The sequence below is a fragment of the Nicotiana tabacum genome, chromosome 1, assembly GCF_000715075.1.
Source record: "Nicotiana tabacum cultivar K326 chromosome 1, ASM71507v2, whole genome shotgun sequence".
Classification (NCBI taxonomy): domain Eukaryota; kingdom Viridiplantae; phylum Streptophyta; class Magnoliopsida; order Solanales; family Solanaceae; genus Nicotiana; species Nicotiana tabacum.
Window position 1 is genome coordinate 175,238,113 of NC_134080.1, and position 16,189 is coordinate 175,254,301.

A 16,189-nucleotide genomic window follows, 5' to 3' on the forward strand; every position below is an offset into this window, starting at 1 on the left:
ACAGTTGGTGATTTCTTCCCGTCTGCCTAAGCCTTGGTGGAAAAAGTTACCCTTCACCTCTGCATGTGGGGAGATAGCAGGTACCACCAGATGAAAAAATGGAAGTGCGTCCAAGTTATGTGTACTTATAAATAGGGTTCATTGTATTACAATTAACATCAATTAATAATATTTTCTCCCGTACATTCTCACAGTTGGACACCACCGGTATCAAGAAAAAGTAATAGTAGTAATAATAATAATAATAATAATAATAATAATAATAATAATAATAATAATAATAATAATAATAATAATAATAATAATAATAATACTCCCAAAGCCAACAGTACAACCAGTTCCCACACAATGAGTGTGTTTTCAGAATTTTTGATTCATAGGGACTCAAATCCTCCCCACCCCAACAAAAAAAAAACCATGTCCCTTCTTTAGATTTGCAAGCAAAACCTTTTAGTTTGCAATATGGTGTCCTGTACCTCATCCATGCCTTGCAAAAGAGAATCCCTCATGCAACACCAACAACTCTTATGAACTAAAGGATTAATAGTAGATAACTTGAGATGGACAACAAAAGTAACTAACAAAACAAGGCCCCTTTTTGTGAAAATCTTATCATCTAAACACTTCCTGACACGTACAACAATAGTATCGCCAGAAGTACCAAAGCAAGGATTGCTCAAAGAATTCTAATAGCCTGTTTGGCCAAGCTTCTCAAGACAAAAAAAGTGCTTTTTTTTTTTCTCAAAAGCACTTTTTTTTTTCCTAATTTGAGGTGTTTGGCCAGGCTTATTTGGGAAAAAAAGTGCTTTTGGGAAGAAGCAGAAGCAGTTTTAGAGAAGCAGAAAAAAGTAGTTTCTTTCCAAAAGCAGAAGCAGAAGCAGAAGCAGTTTTGACTTTTCTTCTTACCTAAAATACCCTTAACAAAATATAGTATATACCAAAATAACCCTTAAACATAATACTTAGGATATTAATTTATAAATATTTCTTCTTATTTTTAGGAAACTTTCTAATATATAGTGTCTTTAGGGGTGAATGCTTTTATATTTGTTGAAGAAATTTTAATATATTTAACTTATATTAAAAGAATTAAGTACTTTTTAATTTTATTTTCATATTTTACTTAAATAAAATGATTTTTTTAATTAATGCATGTAATAACAAAATTTTGATATTATTTATTTACTTATAATATTAATTATTAAGTAAATTTATTCATGTTCTTATTCGTAATTTGACACTTAAAAGCACTTTCTAAAAAGCTTGGCCAAACACAAATTATTTTTCAAAAGTGCTTTTCAAACTAATTAGCCAAACACAATTCTGTCCAAAAGTACTTTTTTCAAAAGCACTTTTTTCAAAAGTACTTCTCAAAATAAGTTGATTTCTCCGGCTTGGCCAAACAGGCTATAAATTGGTCAGGAAGGTATACCACCAGGAATATGAAACAAGGTTAAATAGTAGAAAGCATTAACAGAGAAACAAAGACCGAGTTATTTAGGGCAGATCTCTGTATGCATCTAAAAGCTTCTCAAATATTCAACAAGATACCATCAGCTACCGAATAAGGAATTGTCCTTAGAACTTCTAAGTTGGCAATCGTCAGGCCATGAATACTATAACCGACTAGCCAATCTATCTAGAACTAGAATAGCTCCGTCTACATTTATAACTATACCAAATGAATTGATCGTGTTAATTTTCATCCAAAAAAAACTTAAAACTTGTAGTGAGTATCAAATTCGTGAAAGAATCATCAAAAAATGGGAGCACTAACTAAGGCATCCAGGAGCTGAAGATAGGACGATTAGATCTCCTTTGACTGCTTGGTTAGAGCCACCATTCATCACGTTTAATAGGAGTTAGTAAGGGCCAAATTCAGTAAATTTATCAGGTTTAATAGGAGTTAGTAAGGTTGAGAAACAATAAATTACAGGAAGTAATCACATGAAGTTCTATAATAAAGAACCACTGAACTAGGTAAGGAGAGACTCCACCCAATCAACTAAAGAGGACTAGGTAACGAGAGACTCCACTTAATCAACTAAAGAATCAGAAATGGCCAGTGAATGTGGTAATATTTATCTCACCCATAGCCAACCACATAAAACAGGCATTAGACATAGGCCACTATAGAACAGATCAGCTACGCCAGCCTAACCTCCATGGTCTCAAGCACTAGTCACTCACTATGGTCTCAGCACGTATCGCCCTTGAACACCGCCACTCACTATGGTCTCCCACTAGTCACTAGAAATCATATCCTATATTCCAAACTGCCCAAGTCTTGCTGGAAAAAACAATTAAATGTCAAAAGTAATTGATCAAAGAGAAATCAAGTTTGACACCCTTCTGCCCTCCTCCATAACAGTTCCATCATTTTTTTTTTTAATCTTTTGATAAGTAACAGGTCCATGACTAATTTAACCAAAGCTCAGGTTGGAAGATGTACCAAGTTGGTGTACATGATAAGCTTCAGTAATAAAGCACTACAGTGATGTTCTAGAATTTCTTCTTTTTTCTTTTTGTAGTACGCGCGTGTTTCCCGTCTCAATGAGTATTTTTTTATAAGAAAATTATATTTTTTAAAATATTTCAAGCTTTAACAATACAGATTTAGGCTTGTGCTGTTTAGTATGATTAGATATGCTATTAAATGTTTTGGGCGCTTAATTGAACATGAATTAATTATTTTGTATGATTAAAATAAGAATTTTAAAAATATACATTTAGTTATTTTGAATTGAAACAATTTTAATTTAGACGTTGAAGGCACGTATAAACCGTCGCCATCTTGATTTTATGAGTGTGGCACAAAGGTTTTATCTTCAATTAGTATAATCTATATAAAGTAAAATGTTAATCGATTTTAAATTACTAAATATTAGGATTTCTTACCCAGTTTAATAATGAAAGATTTAAAATGTAAAAGTTTAATTAATACAAAGTCATAGATATTAGAAAAGCAACTTAAATTACAACTTTGTCCATTGTGAAAGTTATACCTCGTCTCAATGAGTAATTATTTACATAAAATTTATGTTTCAATTATTAAAAAATGTATAAGCTCCTGAAATTGATGAATGTTGATTTTATATAGCTAACTCCGTTCGAAGAAACTCTATCTCGTAAAATCTTCAATTATCATTAATATATTCACCTCAAAATTTGTTCCAACTTCATAATACTATCAATTCAGTTTCACAAATTAGTATACTTCCTTTTTAGTTTCAACATAATATACAACCTTGAAGTTTTAAGATTTTTCCCAATAGTCCTACGCAGTGTTATTAAAAGCGCTCGCTTCTCGCTTTAAGCGCTGAAGCGAGGCGAGGCGCAGGGCTATCGCTATTGTAGCAGAAAAGCGACTCACAACTAAAAAGCACTCGCTTCTTCCACTTTAGCGAGAACCACCTTGTTGGAAAAGCGATAAAAAAGCGTGCTTAAGCGAGCAGAAGGCATCTACTAAGGGTTTTTTTAAAAAAATTTGGCAAATAAGCCATCTGTTAACAAATAAACATACGCTCTTCAACGACTTCTTCTCCAGCGAACTCCAGCGACGACGAAGTCTCCAGTTCTCGGTAAGTTTCTTCAACGACTTCTTCTTCTTCTTATGTTCTCCTTCTCTTCTTCTTCTTCTTCTTCTTCTTCTTCTCTTCTTCTTTCAATTTTTTTCACTTTTTAAGCGCTGATTTTGTGCCCTAAACGACTTCTTCTTTTGTTCTACTTTGTGCTCTGTTTTATGCTTTATGCTCTGTTTTCTGCTTTATCATCTGCTTTATGCTCTGTTTTCTGGTTTGCGTGAATTAACTGTCATGTTTTTTTTTTGGTTGTTGATTGTAGTAAATTTAATTTGCTTAATATGTTATTTTTAATGAGTTCTTAGCCATTTATCTATGCCTATTTTTTTTATTTATGTGTTAAATTGCGCTTCACATGAAAAAAACACGCGCTTCGCTTCGCGCTTCTCGCTTCGGTGAAGCGAGGCCTCGTCGCTTTTTTGCGCTTAACGTTTTCCAAAACACTGGTCCTACGTTTTAAGTATAAGACATAAGAAAATACTTTGATAAAATTTGTCGCTAGATATATTAACTTTAATATTATTTAAAACTTCAAGAAAAAATTATAGTTGACGAACAAAGAAAATTAATTAGCGTATTTACTTTTGAGTTAGAACTTATGTGTGCCTATTTTTTAGTAGCTTTAAAGTAGTGCAAATATGACTAAAAAATGATGCAAATATGAGTTCTTAATTTTTAACGTTTTGATAATAAAAAAATCTTATAGTTTAATTCTACTTTAATACTAACTGGCTTTAAATAAGGACATTTATAAATGGTAAAATTTAATTGATTTTGAAGTCTAAATATTATGATTTCTTACAAAGTTTAAATAAGAAAAAAAGTTAATGTTCAAAATTTTAGCAGATTTAAAATTCTAAATATTAGAATAATAATTAAATAATAATTTTATCCAATGCGAAATCTGCTGACTTTATTATTAAAAAATTAAGATAAAATTATATTAATAATTCGATATTCCTTTTAATTTTGTCAAACATACTGAGTATTTTTACTTTTAAGTTATAGCTTATGTGTGCCTATCTTTTTGTAGCTTCAAAGCAGAGCAAATCTGATGGAAAAAGAATAGTGACATTTTGAACAATAAAAGAATCGTATAATTCAATTCAAACTTTAATATATACGGGATCTAAATAGGGAAATTTATATAAAGTAAAATTTTAGTTAATTTTAAAGTCTGAAATTAATATTATATTTTTCTACACAGTTTAAGTAAAAAAATATTTAATAACCAAATTTTTAGTTGATAGTACCTATAAGACATAAATATATTCCAAATAGCTAAAAGGTTGAACTCAGAGACCGATTTGAATGAGCAGCAAGGATTCACGTTACATAAATATTAGAGAGTCCTAAATATTGTATAATTTTTTCCACGAAATATAGGATAGTTAAGGTTATATATTATAATTATGATATATAATTCAACTAAGGAAAAAATATATAAGGTATGTTTAGTTGATTTTCAATTCCTAAATCTTAGGATTTCCTATAAACAAGGAAAGAAATTCTAGTTGTTTTTAAAGTCCTTAAGCAAATCTGATAGAAAAAGAATAGTGACATTTTGAACAATAAAATAATCTTATAATTCAATTCAAACTTTAATATTGACGGGATCTAAATAGGGAAATTTATATGAACTGAAATTTTAGTTAATTTTACAGTCTGAAATTAATATTATGTTTTTCTACATAGTTTTAAATAAAAAATATTTAATAACCAAATTTTTAGTTGATAGTGCCTATAAGACATAAATATATTCCAAATAACTAAGTTGAACTCAGAGTCCTATTTGAATGAGCCGCAAGGATTCACGTTACATTAAATATTAGAGAGTCCTAAGAATTGTATAATTTTATTCACGTAATATAGGATAGTTAAGATTGTATATTATAGTTATGATATATAATTCAACTAAGGGAAAAATATATAAGGTAAGTTTAGTTGATTTTCACGTCCTAAATATTAGGATTTTCTATAAACAAGGAAAGAAATTCTAGATGTTTTTAAAGTCCTTAATATAGGAAAAAATAATTAAATTACAATTTGTCAAGTGTAAAATTTATTTTTAAATTCATTTTTAAAGGGTAAGAAAGAAGAACGATATTTCGCTAAGGGGCTTCGTACTTTTAATATAGTATAAATATAGATAGAGACCAAAATAATTTAGTCAAAAATAATTGAAGCACATTACAACACTACTATCCTTCTTCGACTAAAGACGGGCAGAAAACAAAGTTGTATATGAATTTTCTGTCACAGATAGAACATATATTATTGTTGATGTTAAGGAGGACTGCTGAACATTGATGCTAAAATGTCTTTCAGCCTGGAAGATGTCTCAACTGCTCCTTCATTCTCAAGCAAACAGATTCCTTATTAACATTTCTTTTTTACTGTTTACATATTTTTATCAGTAAGGTTCTACACAATATTTTAACATGTTTCTAATAAGATATCACATATACACACCTCTCCATGCAGTGGTTCCCCAAGCACACTAGGATATGTAATTGGTGAATATCTCATGTTAGCAACTGCTTCACCGGACGAACTTGCAGTGGCTTGAGGCAGAAGTCGAGGGGTCCCAAATGTAGGGCAGTAAAGGTGTTGATCCAACATTTGCATATGCATAGCCATCATATCTCGCCTCCGATGGATCTCCAAAATGAGAGTGAACAGAGCTTCATCATCTGGTATGTTTTCTAAAAACTGCAACCCACTGCGGAGAAGTTCATAAAATGGTATGTGGCCTTTATCATTCTCTACCAGCAACCAAATAACATCTAAACAGCTGTGTAGCCACTCAATTAGGGCCTTATCTGGTTTCCAATATTTCGCACCATCAAATTCATCAACACCATGTAACTTTTGGTCCCAATTAATCAACCAGTTGCTGAATTTTCCAATTAGTCTGGGGGTATTCCTGTAATTTCATTAATTTACAGCTCAACCTTACAATTGCTGACTCTTTCTGCGGTCGCTGAACACGTGGACTCCCAATTCCTCAAAGGTAAAAACTCATTCAACGGAACTTGTTACAAGCATCCACTTCCAAGTTGAGCATCTATTGCCCCAAAATCCAGCAGACCTCACTTGCTAATTCAACGAATTTAGAGAAGTTAGCCTTTTTCGATTCACATATACCACAAAGAGCAGGTTTATTCCAATCACTCCAGCATTTCATTTTATTTATGCTTTCTGTTCTACTTTTTCTTCTTCTGCAAAAAGATCAGATCTTTGTGGTTTTGGCTTGATTAGCAATATTTTCTTCAGTTTGGTCTTAAGATCCGTTTTAGAAAGCTGAAAACAAACTGAGGTTGAGTTCTGATTTGTTCTTTGTTTTTATTAATTTGTTTTGGATTTTTTATGTGAATTCTAAGTTGTCTTCATTTTTTTCGTGATGTTCTACTTTCTTTAAATCTTTAAAAGTTTTTGGGACCATGGGAGTAAAATTAAAAATGGGACCCAAATAACTATTATAACAATAGAAATAATGAGATTGAATCCATGTCCGTTATAACGAGACCCAAAAAGAGGAAGGAGTGCAGTAGAAGAAGAGTAGCGGAAGTTGCCATTGCCATATCCTCGATCCCCACAGACCCCTTCTCTCAAATCACAGAGATAAGTACTATTTTTATAATTCTGCAGATTCAGATTCAGAAAAATAAATAAAGAAAATAAATAAACAAACGAATACAAAGCAAAGTCAAAGCGTCATTCAGATTCAGATGGTGTGATTTGAAGACCATTCAATAGTTCTCTTTCTTCAATCTTAGGTAATGAAAATCCTACAGTGTTTTTATAAAATAATTTTCTTAGTTTCTTTTATTTTGCATTACCGTTCTTTATTTATTATATTTAGATTTTACAGGTTTTTGGATTAGTGAAATTGAGTATAATGTTATGTAGATTTTGGTTATGTTAATTAGTATGACTGTCAATGTCAAATACTTAGCTGATCAGGTTTAAGCTATTTGGTGAGATTCATAGTTAATGCTTCTGTGTAACTGTGGGCTAATTAGTGACACCATTGTTTAGGTTATACATTTAGATGAATCTTTATTGTATTTAGATTTTACAGGTTTTTGGATTAGTGAAATTGAGTATAATGTTATGTAGATTTTGGTTATGTTAATTAGTATGACTGCCATTGTCAAATACTTAGCTGATCAAGTTTAAGCTATTTGGTGAGATTCATAGTTAATGTTTCTGTATAACCGTGGGCTAATTAATGACACCATTGTTTAGGTTATAGATTTAGATGAATTGGTGATTTAGGAAGAGAAGGGTGATACAGTAATTCTTTTTTTATTTATAAAAGGCTGGTCTTTAAAAGACTTAACCCGACGGGTTATTACATTCTATTATTTATTAGTAGAATGAACAATAAAATTTGTTACTTAGGGTTTGTTGATGCCTTTTTTGGTTTGAATGTTCTAAATGCAGTTCTTTTGCGGTACCAAGCTTGTGAAAAAAATGTATCCCGGGCGAAGAAACAAACGACCATATGAACTCTGACAAGAATGTCAGAAGACGTGATATTTATGGGCAAATATCGCCCGATAAAAAAAAGGCAATGTTACTACAACGCCGCACCAAAGAACTTAAGCGGCAAAAATGGAATAGTTCCATAAAATCAATAGTTGATCCAGATGAAAGAGTAATGTATCAATGTCACCCTATGATTCGAAAAGATAGTGTTGTTACCATACGAGAGACTTCTTTTGCTGATGACGAAGGTTAGACTGAACTATTGCGTTTTATTTACGTTATGTTAGTGTAGCAACAGACAGATAAATATTCATAATTTATTAAGTAACTATTTTATACACAGAGTAGGATATCACATGTTTACTTGCATATATTAAATGTAAAATGTGTTTCATATTTGTCGCAATTGGCAACAAGCATGATGTTAATACTTCCTCAAGTTCTTTGGATAAAGGAAAAAATATCGCTCATGCGTTTTCTGTATTTGAAAGAGGTAAAGCTAGAACGTCTATGAACATATTTTTTAGAACGTCACGGCTTAGGCGTACATCTAAATTGTGACAATTTGTGCCCCAGGATCAACATCACATATATCTAAGGGACAACAAAATGTCTTCCCTATTTCCACACGCAAAGGTTAGTATTTCTTTTACGCTAGAGTAACACTATTCATTAGTAGAATATTTTCCATCTCTTTATTTTTAACAATACTTATAACATACAGGTTGTACCTTGACCAAAGTAATCCATAAGAAAAATAATGACAAAGATACAGATTATGTACGATTAAAACCTGTTCCAAACTGTAAATTTTGCAATGCAAAAAGGTTTCAATATGAACCTCCTGGATTTTGTTGTGGCAGCGGGTCAGTTAAGTTAGTTTCATATGAACTGCCTAATGAATTATCAGATTTGTATAAAGGCAACACTGAAGAAGCTAAGCACTTTCGAACCTACATTAGAACATACAACAATATGTTTGCCTTTACGTCACTTGGTGTAACCAACGATAAAGTTTTGGCGAGGAGATATCATGGTATATATACCTTTCGAGTTCAAGGACAAATATATCATTTTACACCTGATTTACTTCCTTCTGATAAAAAAGGAAAGAATATGCAGTTATACTTTTATGATAATGAAAATGAACTGGTTAACAGAATAGCTTGTTCAAGAAATATCAACGAATCAATTGTAAAGAAACTTATGCATGTGCTATCAATTAATCCATATTCTATTTTTTTAAAATTCTTGACAAATGTCCCGAAACTGTCCGACTGCTATATCGCGCTTAAATGTGAACCAAAGTCAGATCAACGTGTATATAATCTACCAACTACAATAGAGGTGGCTGGAATATGGGTACATGATAATGCTGCCGATACTGTTTCTACCCCTCATATTTGTATATACACACATAGTGACAAGATTCAGTCAGTAAAGTATTATTATGGATGTTATGACCCATTACAATACCCGTTGTTATTTTCATACGGTCAAAACGGATGGCATTGTGGTATTAAAAAAATCACGCGAAGAGATTAACGTTATTGTAAACATGAAGAATTACCGAATGTAAAAAATATATGTTCCATTGATGGATTTCTTGATATGGAAGCTCAAATTATGGAAAAAGGAAAACGGAAAAGAGAGACAGTTTCTTGCCATGAGTATTATTGTTACAAATTTCAGATAAGAGAGGATGACAAAAATGAAGTCCTACATTGTGCAAGATTATTTCAACAATTCATAGTAGATGTGTTCATAAAGCTAGAAACACAAAGATTAGATTTTTATTTTTTTAATCAAGATTTGTTTTGAATAGATATGCTACAAGGACTTGTTGATTTTTTAAGACTTGGGGAAACAGAAGCTTCCAAGATTAGGAAGAAAACATTCCTCCCTGTTACTTTTATAGGAGGGTCAAGAGATATGCGTCGACGGTATATGGATGCTATTGCATTAGTGCAACATTTTGGGAAACCTGATATTTTTTTAACTATGACATGCAATCCGTCTTGGCCAGAAATAAACAACACTTGTTATCAATGGATGAAACTCAAAATAGACCTGATTTAGTATCACGAGTATTCAGAGCAAAAGTAGAAGAATTAAAGGCAGATATCTTAAAAAGAAAAATCTTTGGAAAAGTTGCTGCTTTTATGTATACTATAGAATTTCAAAAACGTGGTCTTCCACATACTCATTTTCTTATCATACTTAGTGATGAATACAAATTATTAACCCCTGAGTCTTATGATAAGTTTGTTTGCGCTGAGTTGCCTGATCGTAATACCAAAGAGCACCTTTATTCACGCGTGCTTTAGCATATGATGCACGGACCGTGTGGTGATTTAAATCCTACAAATTCATGTATGGTAAAAAGAGGGCTTTGTAAATTTGATTATCCAAAAGATTTTGCTGAGCAAACATCAAAAGGTAAGAATTCGTATCTAATTTATAGAAGACGAAACACAGGCGAACTTGTACATATAAGGGAACAATATCTGGACAATTCATGGGTTGTCCCATACAACCCTTACTTACTTTGTAAGTTTGATTGTCATATGAATATTGAAGTTTGTTCTGATATTAAAGTTGTAAAATATATTTACAAATACATTTGCAAAGGACATGATAAAATTGCCTTTTCTATACATAACAATGAAGAAATAGATGAAATAAAAGAATATCGATCTGCTAGATGGGTAACACCCCCTGAAGCGGCATGGCGTTTATTTGGTTTTCTTATTAATGAAATGACTCCGAGTGTTTATCATCTTCAATTACATTTAGAAGGGCAACAATTTGTTTCCTTTAAAAGTAGTGAAATTGTTAATAGAATTCTAAATAATCCGATGATTAGAAAAACAATGTTGACAGAATTTTTTGTTATGAATGCAACTGATGAACATGCTATAGCTATGCAATTACTGTATAAGGAATTCCCAGAACATTTTGTATGGTCTCCAGGATATAGAACGTGGACACGTCGCCAAAAACGTAACGTAATCGGACGTGTTGTAACATGTCACCCAACAGAAAGAGAGAGGTATTATCTCAGGTTATTATTGATGAACGTGAGAGGACCTAAATCATATGAAGATCTTCGCACCGTTAACGAGGTACCCTGTGGTACATTTAGAGAATCGGCAGAAAAAAAGAGGATTATTATACTGTAACAACAGTTTAATTGAATGTATGTCGGAGGCTGTAAGCTATCAAATGCCATATAGCTTGAGACGTTTATTTGCGACATTGTTAGTATATTGCAATCCTTCTAATCCAAAAATATTATGGTAAATGTTTGAAGATTCAATGTCCGAAAACTTTAAACATTTCTCTGTTTTTCAAGGAAAAACCGTTCGGCACAAGGTTTTAAGCCATATCAATGATATCTTATACTCTATGGGACACGACATAAATGAGTATAAGCTTATCCCAGAGAATATTAGACCTTCTGAAATTGCAAAGGATGCAAAGGATGTTCATTTTGAAAGAAATATTATTGTTAGTGAAAAAGACTTGCTCTTACCGAAGAGATTGAATGTTCAACAATTACATGCATATAATACAATAATTAATAGAGTATTTTCTGGAAAACAAGGAGCTTTTTTCATCGATGGTCCTGGAGTAACAGGTAAAACATTTTTGTACCGTGCATTATTGGCAACTATCTGGTTCCAAGGATTTATAGCTTTAGCAACTGCAACTTCTGGTGTAGCAGCTTCTATCCTTCCAGGAGGACGGACTGCTCACTCCCGGTTCGAAATGCCTATTGATATAGATGATAATTTTTGCTGCAACATTAGTAAACAAAGTTCCGTCGCACGTTTAATTAGAGATGCAAAATTAATTGTACGGGATGAGGCATCAATGGCAAAAAAGAATATGATTGAAGCTCTTGATGCAGTTCTAAGAGATATTATGAACGTCGATACAATGTTCGGTGGTAAAGTTGTTGTATTTGGAGGTGACTTTAGACAAACTCTACCAGTTGTTCGAAATGGGAAAAAAGAAGATTTTATTCACGAAAGCTTATTGTATTCTGAAATTTGGAATAAACTTGAAAAATTATGCTTATCTGAAAATATGCGCGCAAGAATAGATCCTTCTTTTTGTGAATATTTACTCTGAATTGGAAATGGAACAGAAATAACTATCTGTGAAGAAAAAATAGAGATTCTTGATTCCTTTGTTATTCCTTTTACGACCGAAGAAGAATTCTTAGATGCATTGTTTAGTGTAACATATCCTGATTTGCATGCATTTTTTCCTGATTCATCTATGATAGCATCTCGTGTTATTTTAACAACGAAGAATGACTTTGTCAACGAACTAAATAATATGTTAATCACTAAATTCCCAGAAATGTCTAAAACATTTGTTGCAGTAGATGAAACTATTGAACCGAGTGATCAAAGTCAGTTTGAAGATTTTCTACATAGTTTAGATCCTCCCGGTTTACCGCCTTATAAGTTAACTTTAAAGGAAAATTGTCTAGTTATATTATTACGAAATCTGAATCCTTGCAAAGGTTTATGCAACGGCACACGGTTGACATGCTGTCACTTTAAAACACATGTTATAAGTGCTAAAATTGAAAGTGGTGATTTAAAAAATACATATATATTTATTCCGAGAATACCATTGCTAACATCACAAGATGAAAAAATACCTGTTCAATTTAAGAGAACACAATTTCCCCTACGAATGTGCTTTGCTATGACCATAAACAAAGCTCAAGGTCAAACATTAGATTTTGTTGGAATTTACTTACGTGAACCTGTTTTTTCTCATGGTCAACTTTACGTTGCTTTATCAAGAGCCAAAAGTTCAAACTGTGTTAAAATACTGATTCGACCATCAACAACAGACAGTAATGATGATCATTCAACATATAATGTCGTTTACGACGAAATTATTTAGAAAGCTTTCTCGTAGGAAACCTAATGATCTTTAGCTCAACAATAAAAAAAACCAAGTTTTTAACTCTGCCTGTGTTTCAGTGACACTACTGCACCACAGCCGGTCCCAAGCCGGAAAAAGGAGGAGAGTTTACTGTCTATTTATGCTTTGCAATTCTAAAATGCAGGATGATTAGTGAAGCAACATACGTTGGATCTTCCAAAACCAATAAGGTATATCTGTTTCAAGGTTCTTCTGGCTTACTTTATTACAATTCTTTTCCCCATTCTATGAGCCTTTAGTCGCAGTTATTTCTTTTATGATGCTATGTTTAGCCAACAAAATTTTTGAGTTGAACCAAGTAGGTTGCACGTGAGGCATCTTCTCGCCAGCAAATCAATTATTTGGGCATGACGCATACATAACAACCACCAAACATGTTATAAGGTCGGCAGGCTCAACTATTATTTCCTGTTTCATATCTTGCATCAGAAATATTTAATGTGGATTATCTAGAGCTCAAATGCGATATTGGTTGTTTTGAGTATAATGAATCGTTTATGTTTCTCTTCAAAATTCAATCTTTGAATTTAAATCTACTAGATATGAACTTATGAAGGTATCAATTTCATGTTAAAACTTGCTCTATACTTCTAATCATTCCCTCACTGTTTTTATAAATTAACTAGCTTTTATTTTGCGCTAATAATTGTTTTTTTACCAAGTTTATTTTTTGCTATTTGAGGAATAATAATATAGTGAAAGTGAAGAGTAATTAAGCGCTTACCCTTTGTCATCGACTCTTTCCCTTTCTATTCCTGGTTACCACCTTTGTGATTCCTTATATTTGTTATTTTCTGCCATTCTCCACAACTCTTACTTTTAACCTTCACTGATCTTTCTGTTATTTTCCTTTGGGAAGTTTATTCCCATATTGTTTTGGGGGGGGGGGGGGGGATATTTTCTTCTTTCTATGTGCAAATGGAGGCTCTTCTAACTTAAAATCTTTTAATTGCCTTCTTTCTATACAATGAATCAGCAAAGCTCTTCAAGTCTTTTCAGTAATCTGGTCTTTACTGCACAACTGTAAATGTTGGACAATTTTGCTCCGCTAAAGTGTATTTCTGATAATACTTATCGAATTACATAGTTTTTAAAAAAGAAATTCTACAGGTTTAGTACTTCATCTACCAAGTTGTGATTCCTTATATTTGTTATTTTCTTCCATTCTCCACAACTCTTAATTTTGACCTTGACTGATCTTTCTGTTATGTTTCCTTTGGGAAGTTTGTTCCCATATTTTTTTTTGGGCGGGGGGATATTTTCTTCGTTCTATGTGCAAATGGAGGCTCTTCTAACTTAAAATCTTTAAATTGCCTTCTTTCTATACAATGAATCAGCAGAGCTCTTCATGTTTTTTCAGTAATCTGGTCTTTACTGCACAACTGTAAATGTTGGACAATTTTGCTCCGCTAAAGTGTATTTCTGATAATACTTATCGAATTATATAGTTTTTAAAAAAGAAAAGGTGCAGTGGCTATAACATTCACTTTAAGATTCAAAAGTTGGTTACACTTTCTGTATAACTGCACAACTTATGACATCAACGATGTCATCATGTAAAAGTCACTTTTCAAGTCATACTTGGCTCATTTTGGTTCAGATGAACAATGGGTAATACGTGATCACCAGAAAAACGATTTGCGTGTGAAAAATGGAGGGAGTTTGATAAAAATATGATTCTTTTCTTTTTGGTACTGATTTTAACAATATGTTTAATCTGAATTTGCCTACGCCAAACTTAAAATTTGTAGGGATTATTGGAGAAGATCATTTGAAGTCTCACAGGAGCAAAAGGGTGATCATCTTCGCTCAATTGCTCTTGGATTACCTCCTTCAACAAATGGTACTGTCCTCCTCCTGTGTAAAAGGAAAAGAAGCAACAACCCATTTACGTGACTAACAAGGTTAACGCAGACTACACTTTAGGGTTAAAACTAAAATTGTTTTTCTGACACAGTCACGGGAGATTTACCTGGGTTCGATTACATTAACGCAAATATCCTTGCGTCTTTTATGATGGGCATGAAGTTAGGTCCACTCCTTATTTGTCGACCCTTAAAACAAAGTAAAATCATTGTTCTTCAAAGTCCAAACTTCGTTAGGTCCCTACAGGAAGATAAGCCATACGAGGGAACTTCAAAAGGCAGACTAACAACATTACTTCTTTTGTCACTTTATTCTATGTTTGGTTGGGCAGAAATAGTAGCTTCAAGAATGAGGCAAGGCCAGCCCTAAGTCTGAGTTGAAGTTACATGGCTGGGAGGTGCTGTTTGCCACATTTCGAGAGGCAACTGAGAGAGAAGCCGAAGTAAAAGAGGAAGGGATGGCAAATCCTGCATGCCTACTTACTCATTCGTTCGAGTCGACTAGAAGTAAATTATGGATACTTCAACTATGAAAACCACTCATTTCTCGCTCGTTTTACTGTTACCTTTCATTTCCTGCAACAAAACATAATATTAACCAAATTTGCATTAAATCTGTTAAATTACATTAGACTGAAACCCGGATTCACATGTTTTAATGGTACTGTAATGAATTGTCATAATACGAAAGCCTTATATCTCCTAATGTTTTGTCTGGAATAAGTCAGTTTTTTGGTTCACTGCAACGTATGGATAACGTAGATGACTGAAAGATAACACAACTGATATGTGTTTTCTCATTTGATATGTGTAGTGGCTATTTATGCAGGTTCTTTTCACATACAACTATTTCCCATTCAATTGGGAACTACCAGTGATCCCTGCCAACGACAATTCTGCTATATCTTCAGCTAATGACAGCCAAAAATATAAGTGCCCAAGGCAAAACTTGAGTGTTGCCTACTTTGTCCGCAACTTCAATTGTAAACTGCAGTGTTCGTCTTCACAGATACAATCATGATTCATCACAATATATGACATTATCCGCATGTTATGCTATACATTGCGCGCATACTCATGATTTTGATACCATTACATATATATGTTTTACTTGAATGAAGTCGATTCCTCTCGTCATTGAATAAAATAAGACATGTTTAGGCTGCAATTTAGTAAAAGAGTAGTACTTACACAAAAAAGTAGCACTAATACAATTCTTCAGGCTACCGTCAGAATAGCTAGGAACACTCCGTATTACCAAACGATATAAATTTTTTA

The 16,189-nt window shown here is 32.7% G+C and overlaps 2 protein-coding genes across 30 annotated transcripts in view; one reads left to right on the top strand and one right to left on the bottom strand.

Annotated features, from left to right (window-relative positions):
- The window catches only part of LOC107760611 (mediator of RNA polymerase II transcription subunit 23), a 31,948-nt gene extending 25,617 nt beyond the window's left edge, over positions 1 to 6,331 (bottom strand). For 3 of the 6 annotated variants that reach the window (XM_075254757.1, XM_075254746.1, XM_075254774.1), the window contains exon 1: positions 6,054 to 6,331. The gene's annotated coding sequence lies outside the window, so the exon portion shown is untranslated. The remainder of the gene's footprint in view (positions 1 to 6,053) is intronic. The other 3 variants (XM_075254756.1, XM_075254766.1, XM_075254753.1) reach the window with 2 other exon arrangements.
- A 225-nt stretch (positions 6,332 to 6,556) lies between these two features.
- Positions 6,557 to 15,970, top strand: LOC107825708 (uncharacterized). Of its 24 annotated transcripts, XR_012710339.1 has the most exons (7): positions 6,582 to 6,740; positions 8,031 to 8,711; positions 13,171 to 13,216; positions 13,349 to 13,430; positions 14,798 to 14,889; positions 15,244 to 15,418; positions 15,741 to 15,970. XR_012710339.1 is itself a non-coding variant. In XM_016652596.2 (3 exons), the coding sequence occupies exons 1-3, from the start codon at positions 8,092 to 8,094 to the stop codon at positions 9,618 to 9,620; spliced, it is 1,113 nt and encodes a 370-aa protein (XP_016508082.1). In that variant the 3' UTR covers positions 9,621 to 12,166. The 24 variants fall into 24 exon arrangements, 2 of the variants coding, with proteins under 2 accessions (XP_016508082.1, XP_016508085.1); XR_012710347.1 differs by having other exon boundaries at positions 6,581 to 6,740; positions 8,031 to 8,568; positions 8,652 to 8,711; positions 13,346 to 13,430; positions 14,798 to 15,970; XR_012710320.1 differs by having other exon boundaries at positions 6,583 to 6,740; positions 14,798 to 15,418.
- The last annotated feature ends 219 nt before the right edge of the window (positions 15,971 to 16,189 follow it).

Coding starts and splice junctions, on each gene's coding strand:
- LOC107825708 (XM_016652596.2), top strand. CDS start 8,092: ATGAACTCTGACAAGAATGTCAGAAGACGTGATATTTATGGGCAAATA. Junction 8,324..8,651: donor TTCTTTTGCTGATGACGAAG/GTTAGACTGAAC, acceptor TTTGTGCCCCAG/GATCAACATCACATATATCT. Junction 8,712..8,799: donor CCCTATTTCCACACGCAAAG/GTTAGTATTTCT, acceptor TATAACATACAG/GTTGTACCTTGACCAAAGTA.